The 23428-nt window shown below is 40.3% G+C and overlaps 1 protein-coding gene across 1 annotated transcript in view; it reads left to right on the top strand.

Moving 5' to 3' along the window:
- LHFPL7 (LHFPL tetraspan subfamily member 7) overlaps nucleotides 1–21751 on the top strand; it is a gene marked incomplete at both ends in the record, with an annotated part of 64183 nt that extends 42432 nt beyond the window's left edge. Inside the window, one exon of the mRNA XM_082328601.1 lies at nucleotides 21525–21751. Coding sequence (XP_082184727.1) covers nucleotides 21525–21751 — 227 coding nt within the window. The remainder of the gene's footprint in view (nucleotides 1–21524) is intronic.
- Nucleotides 21752–23428: the final 1677 nt, after the last annotated feature.

The raw sequence follows: 23428 nt of genomic DNA, 5'->3' as shown, positions 1-23428 counted from the left end.
CTCTGCCCACTCCTGGTCTGCCCAGGAACCTCAATTAGTCATCGGGTGTAATGTTGTGATAACTGCTTTGTAGTTTAACCATTTCACTCAGATCACCTCTCAAGGGAGGGTGCGGAGCATCAGGAATTCCCTGCCCTTGTGCAGAGGGGACAAGTGCTCCGTGTGTTCCCTAGGCCAAACCCTTCAGTCATCTTCTTTGAAGCCTAAATCTCAGTTTATTCTCATCACAGAAGAATGCCAGCATTGAATTTATAACTTACTTACCTAGTATTATACTGCCTCTGATTTCACTATATATTTCTTTGAAAAGAGTAGCCAAAGTGGGTGGTATCCAGAGCCCATCAAAAAAGCTAATGGCAAGAGGTCCTAGCATGCCTCGATAATTAATATGTGAGCGTATGACTGACAAACTCATAGATAGGGTTTCGTTCAAAAGGCTCCTTCATAAAGAATAATAACTGCACTAATTATATGAATTCTCTAATAGCTCAATACATGCTGAAATAATTTCACTAGGCATAAAAAGAAGTATTGTGAGATTAACACTTAACAGATTGAAAACATCTGGGTTTAGAAAATGGATTGGTTAGACAGCCAGCTTTTGCAGGGCTTTGCAGGGTTATTTCCCCCTTCGGATTAATCTACTCGACTACAGAATAAGTATTTTTCTGACCTGCCAGCAGAGACAATATTAATAGTTTCTAATTCTTTAGTCAGCAGAACAATAAGGCGAATGCATGCTTTGGATTGGGTAGAGGGGAGTCTTTATGATCCTCTAGCATCCCTTTAAATTCTCCTTCTGTCACTTGTGACAAAACAGGCACTTCTTGGTATGGAAAACACATGGCACACAAACAAAAAAGGAAAAATAAGCCTGCCACCTTTAAATGCAGAACTGCACTCAGATTTATGGGGTTGTGGCTAAGGAACAGAATAACAGCTGATATCTTTTTATGGGTGATCAGAAAAAAGTAAATGTATTTCATATACTATGTACTATAATACAATGGTTAGTGATCTCAAAGAGGTAATAGATGGACTTTTTTTTTTTTAATTAAAATGCCATTAACAAATGGAATGGGTGGGAGGAGTCATTGACTTGATAGTGGTAAATGACCTGATCACAGGTGAATAATAATAATTGTGCATCGGCAATGATCAGTGCCAACTTGACAGATAGCTCAGATTTGACCTGTAATATTTGGCATCAAACCTCATTTCTATGCATCCAGCTTCATGCCTTCTATCTTTATTACCCAGTGCATTTTCTTTTCTGAGAGCGGTCTGATTGCTACTAATCTTCTAGCCTGTAACCTAATGCTCTCTCTTTAAATGAAGTCCCCACATTGTTGATAAAGAGTCATTGTGTTCGCTTATCTCCCTCCTCTCCAGAAGTGATAGCAGGAAATCTGACTTCTCAATTAACCTGTGCTGAATTAAAATCTTTATGATCGAATTGGTCAATGATGTGATTTTTTTTTTTAATCTGGACTGCTTGAAACTCAGTGAGAATTAGGATTTGTGAATCTCACCAGAGCCTCTTTCTGTGTCAGATTGCTGTGGTGTACACAAATGAGAAGCCATTTTCTTGTCATTCTTACAAATTGCTTCTCTTTCTGAAATTTTCAAAGGAGGAATGAACATGGCACTGTGTTGCAGGGAAAGCAACAGAAATGAGATCATTTACACCATAGAAAAATAATGGATGTTTCACAGATATAGCAAACAAAGGCGAGTGTGGCATAGATCTGTCTGTAAGATAGGAGCCAGACCCTCCACAAATTAATTAAAATTATTATTTAAAATGTATTTTTCTGGGATGCAATGTTATACATTGGCATGTGAGAATTAAGACATTCAAAACCCAGTATACTTGTGTCTTCTGCATGTTTTCCAAAACGTTCTTTTCGGATTAAAGTAATTTATGGCTCACAAATGCCACATCCCATATGGGAATCTCATCAAAGGTTGGGGAAAAAGTAAATGAGTAAATATTCAAGAGAGGCAAGAGTTCCCAACCGAGCCAGGCCAAGAGGCGCATGGGCTGCTGGGCTGGGAGCAGATCCAGCCCATCAGCCTCGACACGGCACAAATGGCGCGGGCTTTCCTTTGCTCTGCTCCACAGGGGCTCTCTGGTATAGGGACATCCTTCTGCTCCCATGACTGCTTTATAAAACCTGGTGTTAGGCACTGTCTTCCTTGCATGTCTTTGGGTTCAAGTAGGGCTTAACCTGCAGGAATAAGGCTTGCTCTAATTCCTCAGCATTTTACATAGACAAACGGAGAAGTTTAATTACAGAATGTTTAATTAGAGGCTGCATTTAATATCATCAGAATGTCTCCTACATTAAAAAGCATATAAATTTCATTAAAATATGGATACCTAAGAAAAAAAGATGTAGAGGCTAAATGGAAGCCCTGTCATTACCGCTTCATTTCCTTGCTGCTGTTTGAGTTTTGACAGGAAGGGCACTGGCAGCAGATCCTACTCTGATTAATACATTTCCGTTTAAGATTCCACCTGTAATTATCCACTGTAGGAACATGAGGACCTGGCCAGGTTTAAATCAGCATGCACCGGATGTCTCCTTTATTTACCAGATAGGTACTTCAAATATTTTTCTTGTTCAAACAGGGATGCATAGCTATAGTTCATGAAGGGTTCATCTAGGCTATGTTTATCTGGCAAGAGAAAGCCTGCACTGATGCACATAGAGGTTGGTACAAATAAAATTTTCCATCTCTCCCCTACAGATTAAAGCACAAACTAAAACTAATGCCATAAAATAAAAAACAGACACAATACAAAAGTTTAGTCTATATTTTACAAAAAGGCAAGGATGTCATTGAAATGTGATGGAAAGGATGGAAGGAGTTTGATGTGCCAGTAGAAATCAGAGATAATTCTGGGTAAGTTGTGGGATAGCAGCAGGTATAAAACTGAGAGCAGAGAGAAAACACAAGAAACTCAGTGAGAAGGAAAACTTCAGCGTGAGATGGCATAGGTAAATGATTAAATTATAGACAGGGTTATGTAAAGCTTTGAAGAGGACTAGATATCAATACATGTTTTTTACATTATCTTCGAAAACTGAGACGCTGCCTGGAAAAGTAACTCTTGCTTTCTGAATATTATGGGTGAATAATAACATTGCTTTGTGATGCTGTTTTTCAGGTAGTTTTTCTGGTAGGAGAAAATTATTACTCATCTTTACACTTCACACATAGATCTCTCCATCAGGAATTTGTGCCAGATTACACACTTGCACTGACTCCCATGTGCAAGATACACTGTAAAACTCCAGCTCAGAAGCGCATACTTTTCACAAAAATACTCCTTTGCTGAAGATTTCAGCAAATTTCAACAAATGCTTCCTCTTCCATCCGGTATTTATGTTTTCCTTGTTAGATTCTGTTTAAATTCACATTATTTCAGGACCATCTTGTAATGTTTGCGCAGTATTTCAAAGCACCTCCCAGTAAAAAGACATTAAGGTAATCTATGATACTATAAATAAGAGGCTTTTTTAAGAAAGTCCTTGAGTCATTTTGCTGTAATGACAGCAGGCCTCATTAAACAGCTGCATATACGGCACAGATTGGGGACGTTTGCTATGCTAGCGTGCCTGCATTTTATAACAGCCCCAAACGTGACCCCTGGGAACATAGTGGTAATGGAGACGTGGGACTTAAATTGGATTGCAAAAGGAGCAGGAGTGTCAAAGTCAGCCTCCTCCTGTGATGGGGGAGCAGACTGGGCAATGGCTGGGGTGCTGTCTCCCTTCACCTCTGCTCAATGCTTCGTTACTCAGTTCCTGCTGACCCGCTGTGCTCAGCAGGGTGACATTGTCCTGTGCACGACAGCCACGTGCACAGCTTGTCTTTTCCTAAAGGAAATCCCGTAGCTGTTTTGTCCAGAGTCTCCCAAGTGGTGTGTGTGTGTCAGTGCCTCTCATGCGGGCACACTTAGCTCTGTGTTTCAGTTGTGCTGTTTTTGTGAAATATATTGTGACTCCTGCAGAAAGCAAGCCACAGTCCCTGCCTGCAAAGATGCACTCTGTGTCTGCTTTCACTGTGTCCGTGTAATGAACTGCCTGGTTCACCAGGTTATCAGGACTAGAAGGATCACACATGCTCTGAAGGGCACTTTCCTCCTCCTGCAGTGGATGCTCAGGGCATGTCCCACCATCTTTCTCACTGGTCGAGGTGTGTGGGCTGGGCTGTGACCTCTCTGGCTTGCTCCATGCTCTGAGCCAGTCTTGTGCCAACAAATTTGGGGCACATCATGTCTTGATTGATGCTACTCTCTAAATGTTATGTCCTGAGACTTTGTAGAATTGAGAGAAGGGATCTGATATTTTCTGAAATTGGTGAAATTATTATATATACATTTCTCCTTGACAGTCTCTTTCAGTCTTTAGAAATCCAGGGCTGTTTTAGGCTTACTGTACAAGCCTTATACATCTATTAGTGCTCAGTGCAGTAACACCTCCACAGTATTTTATAAACTATTTTGGAGAACACAAACAAATACCTGGAAAATCAAATCACCATTGCTACAGAAACTGTCTTTCTTGCATACCAAATCTGACCTGCTCTCAGCATGCACGCTGTCCTGACCCTGGCCCCAGAGCTGCCCATATTCTGGCTCACTGAAATAGGCAGAACCCCCTGGAAAAAGGGCTTGTGGCAATGCTGATAAGGGAAACGTTGCAAGGGACAGGCAACAGAGGTCAGAATTTAAACCCCTAAATCCCCTAAATCCTACTGATTTTAGCCTGGAGAGAGGAAGCTAATTTTTCTGAGTCAGTGGCAGGTTGAGGCTTTAATGAGGATGCCACACACGCCTGGGGCTGTGGCAGACCCTCAGCCCATGGCATCCAAGCACATGGCACAGATGCAGCTGCCCTCTGCACCACCCACATCTTGTGGCCATGGAAGAGCCTCAGTGGTTTGTGTGCTCCATCATCCTGCTCTCAAGTTGTCCAAAAGCAGCAAGAGCAGCTCAGGTGCTGATGGTGAATTCATTGATAATTGTTCGTGTATTTCAGCTACTCCATTCCTCAGTAAAATAATTCTGCTAGGAAAAAAGTTGTAGAAATGTAAGAACAGGAGGCAATTTTGAAATGCAGCTTGTTGTATACATGATCGAGAAATCAAGCTTGATCTTACAAAAGGCTGAGAGAACCCAGTTGAGCACTTGTTCAATTAAGCTGCTGAAAGTTCAACTCTTTATTGTATGGAGGCAAAACGTTCAAGTCAGTACATCCAGGCACGCAGGGGTTTAACTAGAGTTTTGTAATTTGCCACTGGACAATCTGGACTATGAATTTGTCTGCAAGTCATTCCACAAGGTCTGAGGGGTTATATCCTCCATGGGTCACTGAACACAGGTGAACATTTTATAAAATATTGTTCCTTCAGCCCTTCACTAAGTGTGTACAGAATACCAGGCTTCCAGACTCCTGAATTAAAGCTGTAAATTTGAACTGTCAAAGCCAAAAGATGTTGGACCAGGCAGCAGGTACCTTTATGACATTTTCTTATTACAGGCACTGAGATGCAATTGCTCATAGAGGGCATTAAATCAAATCATGGACGGAAGCTGCGACAGAAACACCCCAGCTTCCTGCCTTACCGCAGGCACTGGCAAAATACTTGCAATTAACCCGTGTGGCTGGGGAGCTGGAAAGTGGAGATGCTTTTCTTTTGGATGGGTTTTGCCATCCCAAGTTTAACTGTGGGCTTGTGTCTCTGACCAGTCGCAATTATCTTAATGAACTTAAGCCTATGGAGTGACTTAAAAGTGCATCATGCTTGCAGGACAGCATCTGCTGCGCTGCCCCGTTGGCCATGCGATGTTCCAGCGAGTGACGCTGTATCCTCCCAAAATGGCATCTGCCACAGAGGAGCAACCACCTCGGGTGGCTGCTATCCATGTCCAGAAACACAGGAGAACGAATGATTTGACAAAATCGATGATGCTAACAGAGTAGTACTGTGCTAAATTGGGTATATGGTTATTGGTTTGTATCTTACACAATCCGCAGTAGTTCAGCAGATAGATAGCTGAACAGTGTTGTTGACAGAAGGTTAACTGTTTGCGTTGAGTTAAAGTTTTGGTGTGGACACATCTCTCCGGACAGTAGATACTGTGCTGTCAGCATCATTCAGCCGGGCCATTGGTTCCTGATCAGAAGAGTTTACTTGGGCTTTGTTGTTAATTGCTCCACTCATTACTTCTTTGTAGTCAATCAAATTTAATTCTGTCTGTGGATCCAGTAATTACATGTTCTTGTTTTTATGCGGGGCTAATAGACCACCTAAGGCTTTGTGTAAATTAGTTAATGTTTTCTCCTGCAAAGCTGGCATTTTTCCTGTATTGTGGTGGCAGGTGCAAAATGTTCCTTCGCAAAAGCATATGGCAAACTTCTGAAGTACAGCAAATGCTTATGGGTTTTTGAGGGACAGGGTTAAAGGACCATGTTCTTTATGATATATATGAGCACAGTGTTAATTTTATAGTTCTTCAGTAGCCTGAAATACCTTAAAGTTGCTCTTGAGAAAGAAGATACCTCAGAGGAAAAAAATTCTTATAAGGAACACGGAGGCAAAATAATAATTTCAGAAGGTGCTTAAGCCAAGCAGGCGTGGCCATGTTGGGCAAACAGGCTAAAACGGAGCATGGGGCAGTGTCTGTCTTGCACTGAAACACAAACTTGTGAAGTTTTTAGGCCAGTTGCATAAAAATGAAGGATGCTGTAGGGAAAGATAAACTGGTGTTGTCAAATATTAATCTGCTAGTCATACTGGAAGAGAATTGTGGTTCTTTGTAGATATGTTGGGGCAAAACCTGGCCTAATGAGGTCAGTGGCAATATTTCTGTTGACTCAGTATGGGCAGGATTTCGTTCTAATTCTTTAACTGTTTTTATTTCCTGTAAATAATCCCTGCTAGAGCTGAAGAACATTTTTAAGTGAGGGTTTATTCCTGAGTGCATAACTATAATGCATTAATAAATCTGTAGCCAAACTAAATAACTACTGTTTTCCGATTATGTTTCAGCCTTCCCATTTATTTCTGTTTTTCCTCTTTCTCATGCTATGTTGAAAACAGCTCAAAAGTCCACATTTTCTGGCAATTTTGGGATGCCCATAAGAGGGGTGACACGTCCTTTCTCTACCAAATGATCCCTGTGATGTGTTCAGGCAGTGGTGGTGTCAAAAGCGCAGCATTAATTCATCTTTGGTTGCCTTCACTTTCTGCTGATCCCATGAAATTGAAAAAGCAAGTGGAAAAAAATTGAAGGATCCCATCACATTTTCTCCGATTTAAAGTACTAACTATCATGTTATGCAAAAGCCTGAGGTAAGCCTCAAAGTTGGATCTCCTTACACGGCAATTTCCTTGAAGAGTTGTTGGATCACATTTTTGTATGGGTTTCTTCTACATAGAAGTATTTTATTGCATCTATTTATCCCAGTGACCTGGAATTCATTTATCTGACACAGATATTTCCATGACTGAGGTTCCAAATATACAGAGAAAATATGACACATCTGCTTTTAGTTTGTCCTTTCTGTGGCTAATTTGAAAATGAACACTACAGAAATACGTGTACAGCACAGGGGTTGCACATTGTTAGTAGCAAACACCAGGTTGCAAACTTCTAGGTGGCAATAACTGTGCCAAACCACAAAATTAATATGACTATGACAGAGTGTAGGAAGGACTGCAGTCAGTGGGCATGCAGTGTTTCTCAGGTACTAAAAACACAGGCAGGGATTTGGATCAGCTGATAAAAAAATCCTTTAAATCTTCTGACTTGTTCCCAAGTCCCTTGCACAGTAATCAGATACTGCAGCTGAGACCTTCTGTCCTCCCCTGAACAGTGTAGCTAAGCAAGCAGCAGGGATGTCTTAGTTTGGAAGCTGACTCTTATGCATTTATAGTCTCTAAAATGAGCCTCTTTATGCCTTTGTCAGACAAAACCCTAAAGGAATTAGGACAGACAACAAGTGCTGTTATGTCCTGGTGCTGTGCTGAAACGTGTTCTTTTCTTAGAAGGAAAATTAGTTAAATGAATGGAAACTTTTGGCCCCTGATGGCTGCTGTATGCACTTAGGGTTCATCATTTGCCCTGCCTAGATGCACATCACTTCTGCCAGAACAAATGAGTATTTCCCTGATTAATCAGTCATCCTCAGGGAACTGCTCTTTCTGCACATATATTATGATCATTAAGAAGCCTTGCCATCCTGTGCTTGTTGCAGGATATGGAAAATGAAAAGTAAAGTGTGCAAAATATACTATGTTTATTAGACACATTTCTCTATATCTCTTTCAGTAACGGTGTAATTCAGTATCCTGAGGTGACACGATGTATTTAAGTTCATTTTTCTGTGCTGCCCCATAAATGTTATTAACTCAAACATTTAAATGCAGGAAGATGGAAATGCTGTGGGGTTATTTTTGTCATCCCTGAAGGAAGCCCCTGTCATGGACTAGCCAGCCCTAACACAGCGCCTGCCTGGGGCGTTTCTCGCTGCTGTGTTGTGGGGTGGGCAGTCTCCATGCCGGTGCCTGCCGGCAAAGGGGGGGTCCCAGCTCTCAGCAGGGTGGCGGGGAGCTGGGCAGGCACAGCTGAGCAGGAGTGCCTGAGGCTGGGCTCTGCTCACCCGCTGGAGTCAGAGAAACCCAGCTGCGTGGCTGGCGTTCCTCCCAACAGCATCCTTACACCCCCACTGACACACACTGATCCACTGGGTCACCGTAACCTGCCAAACCAGCAGATTCACTGGAGGGTTTGCCGGGCTCCCTCTGCTCTCTTGGCTCAGCCAACCCTACCCACATCTGACATCTCACACAGGAGGGTTGTGCTGGGCAGCGTCCTTGGCAGGACTAGCATAGCTTGGACCCAGCAGTGGCACAGGGGCAGGGCAGAGGATAGAGTCCTTTACTGTATTTGAAAGCGCAGCTTTCACTTTGTAAGCAAATTACTGGTTAAATCACATTTGACAGACTCCAGAGTAATTGCTGTGTGAGCAGCGCTTGAGTTTAAGAGGCAGGCGTGACTGCATGTTCACCTGACAATTAGGTGCCTCTTCCCATCCAAGCAAGCGTCTCACCATTGTGTGGTATTGGACACCTAATTAAACAGCAAACGACAATGAATAGGTCCCCCTTCCACTAGCATAACCACCTAATTCTGTTACTGCACAAGGCTTGTGCTATTGCAAGACAAATTATTTGCTTTCGGGCAACAGGGCCTATCTCCTTCCTGCCAAGCACTTGGCCACTGCTGAAGAGGGGCCATCGTGCCATAGAGGGTGTGGACTGGTTCTCTTCTTTCTTTCCTTTCCTCCATCTTCAGGCTGTGGATTCCATGGAAAGGACACTCAGGCCTGCAGGGTGGACAGGAGCATTTCAGCAGGCGCTGATCAGGACAGGCAATGTGGAGGCTGTCTTCTGCGTCCTGGGCTGAGACAGATGGAGAGAGAGGGGGCACAGGGCTGGCTGGTGGCAGAACCTTTTGCTTTGCTCTGTCTAAAACACATGAGCATCACCAGATCCTGCTGCCAACAGATATCGCTCACGGAGACAGAGCTGAGATGGGAAAGCAGCCATTAAAGCTGCTTGCATCTCCTCTGCAGTCACAGGGCTCGGGTGGCCGTGCCGCCCTGAGCTCTGCATGGCGATTGGAGCCAAAATGAAAGGAAATGGGCAACTGCGGCTCCATTATTTCAAAGCAGATTGCACAGAAGTTAGTCTGCTGCTAGCGGGAAGAGCCCTGGTCCTTCCGAGCTGACCTGAGACCTGTGCGTAGCTGTGACTGTCTTTTGGTTTAGGAAACTGAACAGAACCAAACCCACTGACTGGGAGAAACTTCCACAAATTTCAGCTTGTAGAAGTCTTTCCACTAATGCTTTTCTCACATGAAAGAGAATTTGGTTGTCTGATATTGTCCCCTGCTGGGCCTATATTGATTTATTTTTAAAAGATGAAAATATATGATGCAGTGCTCTTGAAAAATTAGAAAAACAAATCAGCCTGGAGCTCAATATAATTTGTAATCTTTAAAATGCTAGCTAAAGACTATGTGAAAGGGAAGAGAAATATGCATTTTTTATTATAAGGTCTGAGCTTAGAAACTGGCTTTACTTCCCTGACCCCCTGGGCTGGAGGGCACTGCTTTTCTGGCACTCTCACATGTTAACAAGGTCATCTGCGCTCCCAGGAGAAACTCAGAATTCACAACTGGAGTTTCAGCAGATAAAAAAGAGAAGAAAGAGAGACTGATTTGCAGTTTCTTTACATAAAAATATATTCAGAGAGATTTCCAATGCACATGTCCCTCGCTATGGTTGGGGTCTTAAGTAGTTTGTTTATTAAGAAAGATCAATGTTCATTTTATTTAAGCATTTCAGCTCCCCTTAAAAAAATAATCTAGAAAATAAATGAAGTTCAGTGTCAAAAGATCCATAGCAGTGCTATTCTCTGTATTAATAAAACAAAGGGAATAATACAGATGTCCTTGAGAGTAACTGTTTCTTACAGAGATAAGATGGTGATTAATGGGAAATTTGTTCTTGCCAGAGGTGGCTATCAAGTATAAGTAAATAAATGGTACGGTTCCATTCTTGCAGTCTACCTACCATAAATATTATTACTCTGGTAATAGGAAGCTGTAATACTGCTGGCCATTCGAAGGTTAAGATTCTGAAAACACCCTTGCCCCTAAGGTTACTCTGTTGATGATGTCATTTACTATGATGCCACAGGAAAAACAAATGGCATGGCAACCAATTTAATTTAGTTTTAAAATAACTTTAGAATATAATGTTATTTTCTGATGGTGTCACTGCACCTTGTCAAAATTAGCCAAAGATCTCAACCTGAAGAAATGGAACAGCCTTTATGAAGCTGGATTTTAAACCTGATAAAGTGCTGGAACAAATAAATATGGGTTATGTCCCTTCTGATGCATTTTAAGACATCTCCCTATGGGCAGTGGTACGTCCTGCAGCAGCTCGCCTCCTTCCTAAGCGCTCGGTGGGAAGCAGAACATTGCTAGGAGGCACCAACCTCCTGCAGTTCTCCTTAGCACTTGCCTGAAGTTACCTGCACAAGAGACAGAGGATTTCCATGCTACCTTAACTTGAGATAGAAAAAAACCCTCCCCCACAAAGACATTCAATTGTCCCCAATAGTTTATTTATGGATTTTGTATTTCACGGTCCAAATATATTAACTAAGTTATTCTGTCAAGAAATATAAATGATGATCATTTGTTAGCTGCACCACTTGAATAATTGTATCAAAGTGTAATAAAGTTATTGAAGGGATTTATTAACCTGATGAAGTAACTCATTAAATCCTTCAAATGCATTAATGAAGGAGGAAGTGGGGGCCTTTTGATATAATTGGAGATGGGAAATTGTGCAGCTGGGCCAACCTGATAAAAATGATCAGATATCCCAAATCACTTTTATTTAGCTAGTAATTTTGGGCATTTCTATCACTACTCTGTATTTCTACATTATTTTTCTAACCTAAGTAGCTCTGCCTCAGAACTCAATTACTTCTTTTGTTTTACGATAGCCTGAAGTTACATTTGTATGTTTACAAGTTGGGAGCTGAAGCACACATCAGTCAATGATGAGTTTCTTGCCCCATGCAGCAGAGAAGGGACATGAGCCAAAGCCTGCCTTTTGAAGTGCACTAGAATGGCAAACTTGCAGTTGACAGGGGCCGTTGCAAGCAATGACTTGCTCAGGTACCTAGAAATGGTGTCCGCAGTGGGAGGTGAGGAGCACACCTGGTCCTTCCTGCTGGCAGGCTGATGGTGTGCTCAGTAATAAGATGCCAGGTGAGTTTTGGCTCTTTTCTTCCAGCAGCCTTGGACTAAATCAGCCTCTTGTGTGAGACGTGGCTGGTGGCTCCTAAAAGTAGACCTGTCTGTTGCTAATTGAGTGTGTGGGTTGACCAGCACGACCCAGCTTGGTACTGTTTTCACCATGTGCTTTAACAGGACACGTTCCTGAAAGTTGCTGGGTAAGACTTCGCTAAGGAACACAGGGGTCAAACATGGCTGAAATCAAAATGTTAGCTGTGCTGCACTAATTCATCTGCACAGCCAGGAATCAGTATGAGCAACCTCTGCTCAGGAAAAAAAATAGGTGGATGGTAGAAAGAGAGTGCACTGACTGAGGGAGGATGGGTCAGGGTGCAGCACGCCAGCGGACTTGTCTGAGGAACAGCCCTGGGATCACCTGCAGCATTACCATGCAGCTTTCAGAGAATTAGCAGTTGCTATCCCATTTCCTATCTGCAGAGCATCTGGTTTAAGCCCGAGCTGATTCCTTTTACCAAGTTTTTAAAGGTTAGGAAAACCACTGCATGAGTACAAGCTGCACTTTTCCAGTTCGCAGCATTAAAAAGCTTCCACGTACTCAGGTAGTATTTGCTGTTGGAGGTGCTGCTATAACCCACTTCAGTAGGACGTACTCTACCATATGGCTACAGCTGTGTGGCACCTGGGCCGTAAAAAGAGGGGAGCTCAGGAACAGACAATTATTTCCAACATTACTTGTGGTGTTGCTGATTTATGGTAGGCTGGAATCAGCACCGTGAAATGAGGGTTGTTACAGAACTGTTTTTTATGATCAGGTGGCAGTATGTGTGCTTCTGCTGAATGATGACATTCACAGGACTAGGACATCTGAGAAATAGAAAACTCTGGTTTCAACCCCCTGTCAAGGAGTTTTTATTAGGAGATATGAAAACATGCAATTTGTGTCTTCCTGGTAGTTCCTGTGCCCTGAGAAAACCAAAGCTGGTCTTTGTAGCTTAAATCAATTAGGAGAAGGATGTAGGCTGCCTTTTTTGTTTTAGGCACATATTTTTCATGGTTGCATTCCAGATAAAATGCTGTTCTGTCAGGGATTCTAATCACCTTTCAGCCATTTATGTAAAATACATGTCTCTGAAAGAGGTAATGAATGCGATATCCCTGAGGCTTGAAGACTGCTGGGATGTGAAGTGCAACTGTAACGAAGTGAGACGTGGGCATTATTCTCAGGCATCAGGCCTCCCGCCGCCACTGACTCGGCTGCCACATCGTGCGTCTCCGCGATGTGGGAGACAAGGCACAGAATGTGCAAAGTGAAAATAAATTCACCGTACAACGCGTTACAATGAGGTCACCTCTGATGTAAGGCTAGTATTTAATGGCCACCAGCTTCATTGTAAATCTGTTTTCATGAGCGTCTGCTCTGCTTAAATTGTGAGCCTTGGGAGAGGTGAAAAGATTGATTTAAAACAGACCTGTGAGGTGAGCAGGTGGGGAAGAGAAAGGAGCAAACGTGTCATGTCGAATCATGACATTTCAGGTGATCTACACATCACTGCTCATCTTTTGGACCTCAGCCCCTGCTCTAAATAGCTATTTAAGAACTTGGAATTGACAGCCAGAGCAGGAGCCAAGACCTGCTGTAGGCTGGGCAGCATCTCCCCTTCCCAGGCGAGCTGGCTCCAAAGGAGAGACAATATGCTGCAAGGAAACGTGTCCACTCCCTCACTATGTCCAGCTGCATGTGGACCCACAGGCTGATGCTGTTCCTTGCTAGGGAATGCATCAGATGGTGAGCTGAAGCTGCACTTGTTCTTAGCTAAAAGATCACAAGAAGCAGCATTAATTTAAATTTTCAGTCATCAATTTCATTCCCTGCCTGTGCTGGAGAACACACTGGTTCTGGCATGGATAAGTTAACTAGGAAGAGAATGAAAGTGTTTGCCACCTTTATTTCTATTTGCAGAAATGGAGTTGAGCAGTTAACCAATGTGCATTGCTTAGAAAATGTGTGCCATCTTATGTTTACCTAAAATAGAACAACTGAAATATGCACTTTTTATTAGCACTTCTTAACCGTTGAATAAAATGTAACACAGAGATAAGGGAATACAGGCACGTTACAGGCACAATACATTCTGAACGTGCTGCTCTCATCTAAAGAATCCAACACTTAAATATGTCAATATTATATTATTAGTCTGCTTCTGTGTTTGTGGTTCTGAAAGAGATGAAGTGAGCATGACTTACATAATTTCAAAAAAATTAAATAGAAAATCTATGTAATTATTGAAGCAATATGGAAAAGGAAAATCATAATGGCTTCCAAATTAGAGTGCATCTGACAGTCCCCATTTCTTAGCTCTCTGAGTCTTGTAAAATTTTGTGTAACGGTCTGCTATTTTGAGAAACATTAGCTCTTGTCTCTCCCTTTTACAGTCTGCTAAACAGGCTGTATATCTTCTAACCTTGCAGATGACAAAATGCACTTCTTCGCCATAGTCCACACAGTGCTAGATCATTTCAGCCTTTTTGAGTAAATGACACGCAACTCTATAACTGCATGATTAGGCCCATAGATTACCAGATTACATCTATAAGTCTTCACCATAGCTACCACTCACTTGGCAGAAATAGTGAAGTTTCATCATTTGTTCTCATGTAGAAAACATGCTGTGAAAAGCAACCTCAAAGGTCACTGGGATGGCATTGCCTTTTGTGGCCCTTAATAAACTTGCAGCTAATGCAGCAATTACCAAGCCCAATTACCTCTCTGTTGGCTTCAGAGAATTTCTTTTCCAAAGTCTGGATAGTTAGATTCCACTCCCTTCAGTTAAAAAGTGAGGTAGATTCAGCTATTCGTATAATTGTCAGACATTTCTGAAACAGGCTGTTTGTGCAATAAGGGCCCATCTGAATGAGGAAGTTGTGCCAACAGAACTTGAATGGGGTATTTAAGTGGTACTAGAAAGATGCGTGCAAAAAAGGTGCATGGGCACTCTTATTTCAGTGCTAGCTTTATTTAAAATAACCTGTTCCTATTCCACCTCAGCTAAATCCAAATAAACTGAAATGGAAAACATTGTCCAGCTTTTTATATACATATATTTCCCAGTAGTTTTGCGTATATATACATATATAAAAATACAAGTTACTATATCTGATGCAGTTCCTTAGCTTGTGAGCTGTAGTCACGTACTTAGCATTTATTTAAACATAGAGTTTGGAGATACTGTACAAACTAATACATTTCCTTTGTTAGCTAACAAATGGGTGTTTGACAAGCTACACAGCTTTCGTTATAACCACATTTATATTACAGCTGCTAAGTGCTAACTTGTGAGTTGCACCATTTATAAAAGGAACTGGTATAATCTCCTTATTTGGCAACAGTCCAGCACTGATACATGCTCTTCAAATCACAACATGTTTGACTGAAATGAAGCCAATGGAATAATTCTTTACAAAGGAGAAGAGCTAAACTGTAATATGTTAGAAGTGGCTGTGTCGTTATTACGAGTTCCAGCTCTTTGTTCAGTTACAAAGGAAGATAGCTACATTTTGATACCAAGTATATGGGTGTTATTATCCCTTTTCCCTGCTCTCCATTTTGCTTTCCTTGGAGGGAATAATTGCTAGGGCTGCTTTCAGGAGTTTGGACTATAGGTACCTGACATGCACCTGCCAGGAGTTGAGCAGAGTAGAATGGCATTGAACAGTGGTCCCTTTTGCCTCGCCTCTCAGTTTTGCTCCTGTAATGGTAGGATTTTGTCTGGTTTGTTTTGTCTTTGACAGGTCAGTTTCCTGTTCATTTTATTTACACTTAATTGGCATTTAAAATGATGCCTGCTGATTTTAGATGTATTTCAGCCCTCACCAAAATTACTCTAGGTAATTCCTCCTTTTATGAAGTAGCCAAAAGGAAATTCCTAATTTGTGGATAGCCCAAAATTCCATCTTGTTTCTGTTTGTACACTCATGCGCAGATATTACCATGGAGAACAACAAGTGTGACCTTGGATCTTATTTAGTATTATCTTTAGGTTTCCAATTGTTGGAAGCAACATACAGGTATCTCCTTTTTGTACAAGGGAACTTGCACCACCTACGTCCAAAATATCCTAAGTGTGGTGACCCTTTAGGCGTGCTATGAAAATATTTGCGTGGGCAGAGTGCTGGAAGTATTGAGTGTAGGCTAGCCAATGCAGTAGGACACGAGGTGATGTTTTTGAAGATGTCTGGCTGTGTTACTGGTTGAAAGGTTTTCTCATTGCTGCTCAGATATTAGCTGTATTTCTGGCTTTGTGTTAGGGTGTCTGTGGCTTTGCATCAGCACCTGCTTTCTCATTTAAAAGGAGGTAAGTAAAATCACATAAACATAAAGAAAAGCTTAAGAGGAACTAATAAAATTATTAGATTAATAAAATGTATAAACCTGAGAGGAAACATGTTATTCAAAGTCAACTGATTGTGCATAAGAACGGCCAGATTTAAGAAGGGAGGTAATGGATTTTATGCGAGAGGAAACTTCTTGATGAGATGAGTGAAAACTGCTTTGGTAGATTAAGCTCTGTCAATAAAAATGTTCCAAGAAGAGATAAGACTGTGATAATCTGTAATAGGGTTGGAATAATACTCTTGCTGGCCTGCGACTCAGCCCTAATTCTAATGATTGTCTGATATGTCCCACAATCTTGCAATTAATCTGTCATTGTCACAAGTATCAGGAATATAATATACTCCTAAAATAAGCAAATTATATTTCTAAGACAAACTAATCTTCTTACGGCAGGTAATTTCAGGAAGATAATTCATGCACACAGCATATTTTACTAGCGGTGATCAGTACTGCTACTACACATCATCTAAACATAGTAAAAATACAATAAAATAAAATAGCTTTTTCTGATCTCCATAATAGTTGCGGTCCATCTCTGGATTTCCATCCATTTCAACATTAGTATGGAAGGATACACATAAGCTTAGCCAAGTTTTCACATTCCTGCTTCACAATACAGAAAACTATTCAATTATTGTGTTTCATACGTTGAAAACTCCATCAGTCTTGCCAAAAGAAGTGGAAATGGAAATAGCCGTTTTTTGTGCATGGTATTTGAGAGAGTTGTACATTGGTGCCCTCTACACACACTCTACAGAACTGCATTACTTTGGTTTGTCTGGTTTCAAATAAACTTGAAAATGGTACATGACAGATTTAAATAATTAAACATTATTTCAGGAGCTTAATGAAATGAACGAACCATTGCAATGACAGAGAGTTATCATTTACCAGATTTTAAAATAGCAGAAAATGCTATTTTCCCTGAGTAGAAGTGTCATCGATTCTGTGTTACCACCAACAATTTACAACTTTTTCTACAAAAAGGGCCCTGTTTTCCCTAAAAAGAAGTGTCCTCCTTTCTAATAATATCTTATACCTGTTAATTAAACTTATTTTATTTAGAAATCGACAAATTCAGGAATGTAATTAAAAAAAAAAAAGGTAAACCATATTTTTTAAGCTTTGGGTCTGCACAGGGAGCAAGAGCAGAGTGCAGAGGTCCTGCCTTGGCTAACAAACCCTTCAGAGGAGAAACTGCCATTACTGTCTGGCTGTAGGACACCAGTGAAGTAAACGGGATGTGAGAGGATGAGGGTGAGACTGTAACTGTTTGGGAGGGCAGAAGATTAGAAAGTAGAAATAAAAAGTGACTTACAGTTGGACCAATGCACGTGGACTTGACTTTAAACCGCCTTGCAGTCAGTAGTGGCTGTGACTTACTGGTGAGAACTCAGGTGATAAGGACCTAGCAATAACAAACACCACCTGTCAGATATTAAAACAAAAAAATGCATGTTTTTAACAAGACCCAATAGCTGATGGGAAATGAACCAAATGATCAGTCAAGCCATGTTAAAAAAAGAACTCCAACTACCCATTTTACCAGCAAGTCCCCTCTACACTCCATATGCTATAGAACAGACCCAAATATGTTGTCTAGCCTTCTCATCATCTTGTCTGACAGCAGGATTACACTACACATAATGGTAAGATGCACTCGCTACTGTACTCTGACACCTTTTAAAGTGATGTTTGTTGTTGGAAAACCGTGCAGAGGCATAAGTGTTATACGAGGAGCCTAAATGGAGCCCCACTGTTTCTTTGTGTGCTCTCCCAGCTAACTGCACTGCTGACAGACAGCACTATTAAGCAGTCATTAGCACCATGCCTGAAAGCTTGGCTTCTGCTGATAATAACAGGCTATTCAATAATTTCAGCCTTCATAAGGAAGAGGGCACCTAAATGAGAATAATGAGGTCATTCTATGACATGCCTGAGGATATGAAACCATGGGTAACTTTTTAGCCCGTTTGATATGTGAACACATTACATTCGACTGTGACAGATTTCTAGCCTTCAAAAAAAAAAGCTTCTTCCATTAAATCACACCATACAACATCAGCACCAAGTGGTAATCAAAACACTGGTGTCACTGTAAAGCACAACCTTCAAAATAATTCTGTGTGTAACCCAATCAAAAAGAAAACATATATATGGACAGATACGTGAAGTAGAGCAAGGGGTTGAGATAGTGTCAGAAAACCAGCAAATTTTAAAGGTTAGCAAAGTTTAAAAGGATTTTATGATAAAAAGATTGCTTCCAATTCTGCATAATGTTTTCTTTTGCCGAATGAGATGCACGGACTATTTTGGCTTTGAAAAGATGAAAGAAATGAAATTTTAATTTTAGACCTGCTTCTTGCTTAGAGCAGTTGCTGCTTCTCTTAAAACTGGCTCTCTTTCCTTTGCAAATGGGCCCAACATTTTACGGAAGGTTTTGCACCGTGGGGCTATTTCAAGATTCTTCATGCAGTCAAGCAGCCCGGGTTTTGAGTGGGCCTATGCTGTGTATCCACTTCACATCACATTCTCTTCTGCTTCCTAGCTGTATTAGCCCATGAGCGAATGCTACAACCTACATAGGCCTATGGATTAACATGGTTTAGTTTGTTGCTCAGCTTACCGGTTTAACACTCTCAAACTTTACAATAGCAGTAGGAAAAGTCTCCCTTTTTTCTGGTTGTTCTCCAAGGTTGCTTCCTATGTTTCTGCCTACAGAGGTGGCACTCGGGGAATTTTCTTGGGCATGCAAGAGTGTCGCACAACTTTCAGGCTGTGCTACTGAAGAAAAGAAGTGTGCTGGCCCTTAGCTCTTTTTCTTCTTTTGGGAAAGCTCAGTGACCTTTGCTAGATGAGTTGTTTGTGTGTGTGTGTCTAGTTTAGCTTCATTTTTACTGTATTTTCATTTTGTATTGTTTTTAGTGGTGTCATATGTGTGTAGTTAAGGGAGATCTGTGTAACACAACTTACTTTGTAATTTGCTTCAGCTTCTGTATGCTTGTTTAATGGTAGAGTCTTAATGCACAAGCGCAGCTGCTAAGAATTCGGCGCTGAGCTTTGTGAGCTCCCTCCTGCCCTGGGCACCCACAGCAGGTGCAGCTGGTTGAGTATCAGGGAGCGTGAGATGTGCTCAAGACCTTGCCTGCGCTGGGGAGGACCTTTCCCTTAACCGGCTCCTGCAGCATCACCTTCACGCACCTTGAGCCTGCAAGGAGGGGAAGGCCACAGTGTCCCTTCCTTGGGAACCCCTGAAAAGTTATCGTTCGTAAAGGCTTACAGGAAAAGAGAGTGGTTGTGGGAGCAAGGGCAGGTAAAAGCACCTTGCTCTCAGAGAGCTCCGCTTACTGGCAGGCAGTTTCTCTTTGTACCCATACATGAGTTACCCTAGGGGGAAACAGACTTGCAAGTTTGCCTTTGTTCCAGTTTCTCTCCTTTTAATTTCCATTTTCTTGGTCTTATTGTTTTTTACAAGGCATTAACTCAGCAGTTCTATTTAGACTAGAAGGAAAGGTTTAATTCAAATTATTCAGGGACTTAACAGGCTGAGTGTGTTAGTCTAGCCCTCAAGCTTATTAAAGTTTTTTTTGTAATTAAAAAAGATTAATGCGTGATTGCCCTTTGTTAGTGGATACTTTTAAGATTAAGCCTCTCCAATATTATAATTGGAGTAATATGCACATGCCCTACCTGAAAGGCAATTACAAACACAGAGAATAGCATGTACTGTTTGTTTTATAATCTTAATGTTTCATTAGATGTTTGCTGGTTATGAATTATCTATCAGCTCAAACGTAACAGTTAATTCTGATTACCGCTATTCTTGAATCACTAACAATCTACCCTGAATTTCAACAAAACACTATCCTGGAAGAATGGGAAGGTAAGAAAAGGGACTGCTTTGTGGTACCTTTTTGGTACACAAAATAAAGCCTTTTAAAGTAGACTATAGATTTTAAATGCTGTGGTTATTCATTAGCAGAAAGGCTAGAAAAGAAAAAATGGTTTCTCAGTGTTCTCTCAAACAAGGGGTACACACAATGGCTGGGATGGCATAACCCCTCGCATCAGCCTCGCTCAGCCCCTCTTGACTTCCAAGGCGGGCAGAAACAGGCTCTGAGAACTGCACCTGCAGTACTTTAATGCATCTTTATCACAGTCATGATTTATACTTTGGGCAGTCTTATTTTCAAAATTGGAAAAGTAGTTCTGCTGTTCATTAGCTTAATTGCATGAGCCATGATATTTAAATATAATGTGTATTCATTAAATACTGTGAAATGTGTGAAGTTCTATTAAAAGCTAACAGATAATACAGACGGTGTAATTGCAGGAGGCAATTCTGGCTTTCCAACGTCAAGAGGTGGCTTAAGCTGTGTTTGTATTTTAGAGGTAGTTCTTCATTATGCACTGGATTAATCTGCTGGTATATTTGACTAGAAGGAGTAAAAGACGACTCACTGGGAGAGATTTCCTGCTACTTTAACTCTGTGCCTTTATGTACTGAACCTTTAGATTGCTACAGAATGTCCTGTTATATTTATTGTGTGTTTTTAGAGCCCAAGCTGTCAAAATTAGGTAATATAGGAACTTTAGGTCTTAATACTTTAGGTCTCAACCTTAGGTCGAAACTTTTTCTAATCCTTAAGTTTACAGAGAAAATTCAAAAAATACTCTGAAAGACTCCAATGCTAAAAGCTAAGTAAAAAGGAGACAGATTGTATTGGTTTTCATCTCACAATCTTGGGGTCAAATGCAGGAATTTTTTAAACAACTTGAGTTTGTAATAATGAGAATAATGAAAAGGTGTTTACATTATCAGAACCTAATCAGCAGAATCTGCAAAACTACATCTAAACTCTTTCATTGGAAGTTTTTATTTGCCAGAACAAAGTAATTGTTTGTCTCAACTACAAAAATGCTATTGAGAAGGAAATCAAGCTGGTTTGGAATCTGCAAACTTAGGAATTCTTCTCCTCTGGATTCCATTATATCTGAATCATCGTACTTTTTAAATGGCTACATAATTTGGATTACAACGTTTCTGAAGTTATGTAATGGGCAAGAGTTCTCATGAAAAAAATCCCAATGCCAACTTGCTACTATGTTGTGACACTGCTGTCCATAAGAGGTAATTATGAAAAGGAAGATAATCTGCCAATCACAAGGGTTTTCCCATTGATTTTAATATATTTGCCTTTCTAAAAAAAGGATTTTTTTCCAAAGGAATTAAGTGTTTGATAATAATTGGTGTGTTTTTTTTCTCCTCTCTAGTGTTCATAATGGCTTCTGGGCTTTTGGTTTACCCTTTTGGTTTCAACTCTGCTACTGTGAAGAGATTCTGTGAGAATTCAGACATCTACTATGCAGGAGACTGCCAGATTGGATGGGGGTATATGCTGGCAATTGTCGGGGTCATGTTGTCTGTCTTTTTACCATTCTTTGCAAAATATGCACCAAAAGAGCACATATCTCCAACTCCAATACCTACTATTTTATAGTATTTTATTACTGTTTAAGAACAGAACATTCCTGTCTACGGGCAACGGGCAGAAATTATTATAGCACTTCCGTTTAGCTGCATTGCTAAAGAGAGAAAAAAGGAGATGGGGAAGAGAAGGTCAGACTCACAAAGACCAAAAGTGCATTGATAGTCTTCCGTAAGTATGAGCAGCGAACACTCTGGAATTGAAATAAGATTAATCAGCAGCCTTTATACTGCTCTAAACATATAGTGGCATAATGCCTTAGACAAAAAAAATCTGTTTATCCTCAAAACATCTGTCTACCTCCCAGTTTCTTTTGAGTCTCAAAATCTAAGTCTTTTAAAAGCTTCAATTCACTTTTTATATATTATTAGATGTCAAAACTTTTATGAACCCAATAATTTAAAAATCAATAATGATATTTTGTTACAATTATTTTGAGTAGTGAAAAAGCGCCTACTAGTAGCCACGGCCTAAAATTAAGCTCGATATCTAAAAAGAATTGTATACAAGAAAGAAGTTTCTTTTTAATCTAGATGTATTTGTAGTACCTGCATATTGTAAGTTCTAGGCACACTTTTTAATACGGATCTAATCTTCAAGATTTACAGTCATCTTCATGAAGACTTGCATAAAATTTAGATTACTTTTTTTCAGAGAGAGAGAGATCCAACTACTTCCAAAGGCTTCATGATGATTCAATAGTTTAACAACAGGAAAAAAAAAAAGCTAAGAATTTGGTTTTGGTATTTCTTAAATTATAATTTTAGGTGGACTTTTACAAAATTATTTGAACTATTACAACTTTAGATTTTGGATTTTGTTGTTTGTTTTTTAAGGCCGAAAAGAAAAATCTCTGTTTACAAAAAGGTATGTGCCCGATGGTCCTTGTATGTAGTGATAATCCAAGCCAGAATGAACTAGATTCTAGTATTTCCATTCCTATTAAGAGCCCATTATTGTAAAAAAAACAAAAAAAAAAAAAAGAAAAAAAAAGTGAAGTGAAATGCTACTGGACATGACGAATAAGAATAATCTGATGCCGTGTCAGAACTAGCAAATGGCCATATTTCATGGGTTTGTGTGTGAAATTTGTGAAGCCTGATTTCCAAAATAGCACTGAATTCATTACTATCAAGCATTGAAATAAGTGCACTTGATTGCCTTAAGCAAAAGAAACATTGGGTTGTAATCTCACCCCGCTGTTACGTTTTTCATTTAAAATAAAAATTGAATTCTAATTCTATTCTGATCTTTTATTTTCTATTATTTATTTAAAAAGAAATAATCACATAATTATATTTAATTCAGAGCTGTATGTCTTAGTTTTGTATTTTGGCACAAACCAAGTGATCAAATTTATTATTCTTCACTTAGCTGAGTCCAACTGATTCCTGAATTTCTTTTTTTTTTTTTTTTAATGGAAAGTGCTCATGAAGGGACAGACAGAGAAATGTTGAGGATGTATAAGAAAATGCAAACAGATAGAACAATCACTGTGTTATTTTAATGTCAAAGACTTCTGCAGCCTTGTTTACATTCCTCACCCTTCTAAACTTCAATGGAACATTGCATTGTTTTCCAAAATAATTGTCTGTTGTTACATTTTCATGGATTCTAAAAGCAAATTCTGCACATAAACTTAGCAAGTTCCATTACTAATCTTTGAAAATACAGATTTCGATGTAGAAT

The sequence above is a fragment of the Platalea leucorodia genome (assembly GCF_965183815.1).
Source record: "Platalea leucorodia genome assembly, chromosome: 16".
Classification (NCBI taxonomy): domain Eukaryota; kingdom Metazoa; phylum Chordata; class Aves; order Pelecaniformes; family Threskiornithidae; genus Platalea; species Platalea leucorodia.
Note: the sequence above shows the minus strand (reverse complement) of the source record. Positions and strands in the feature narration are given on the sequence as shown.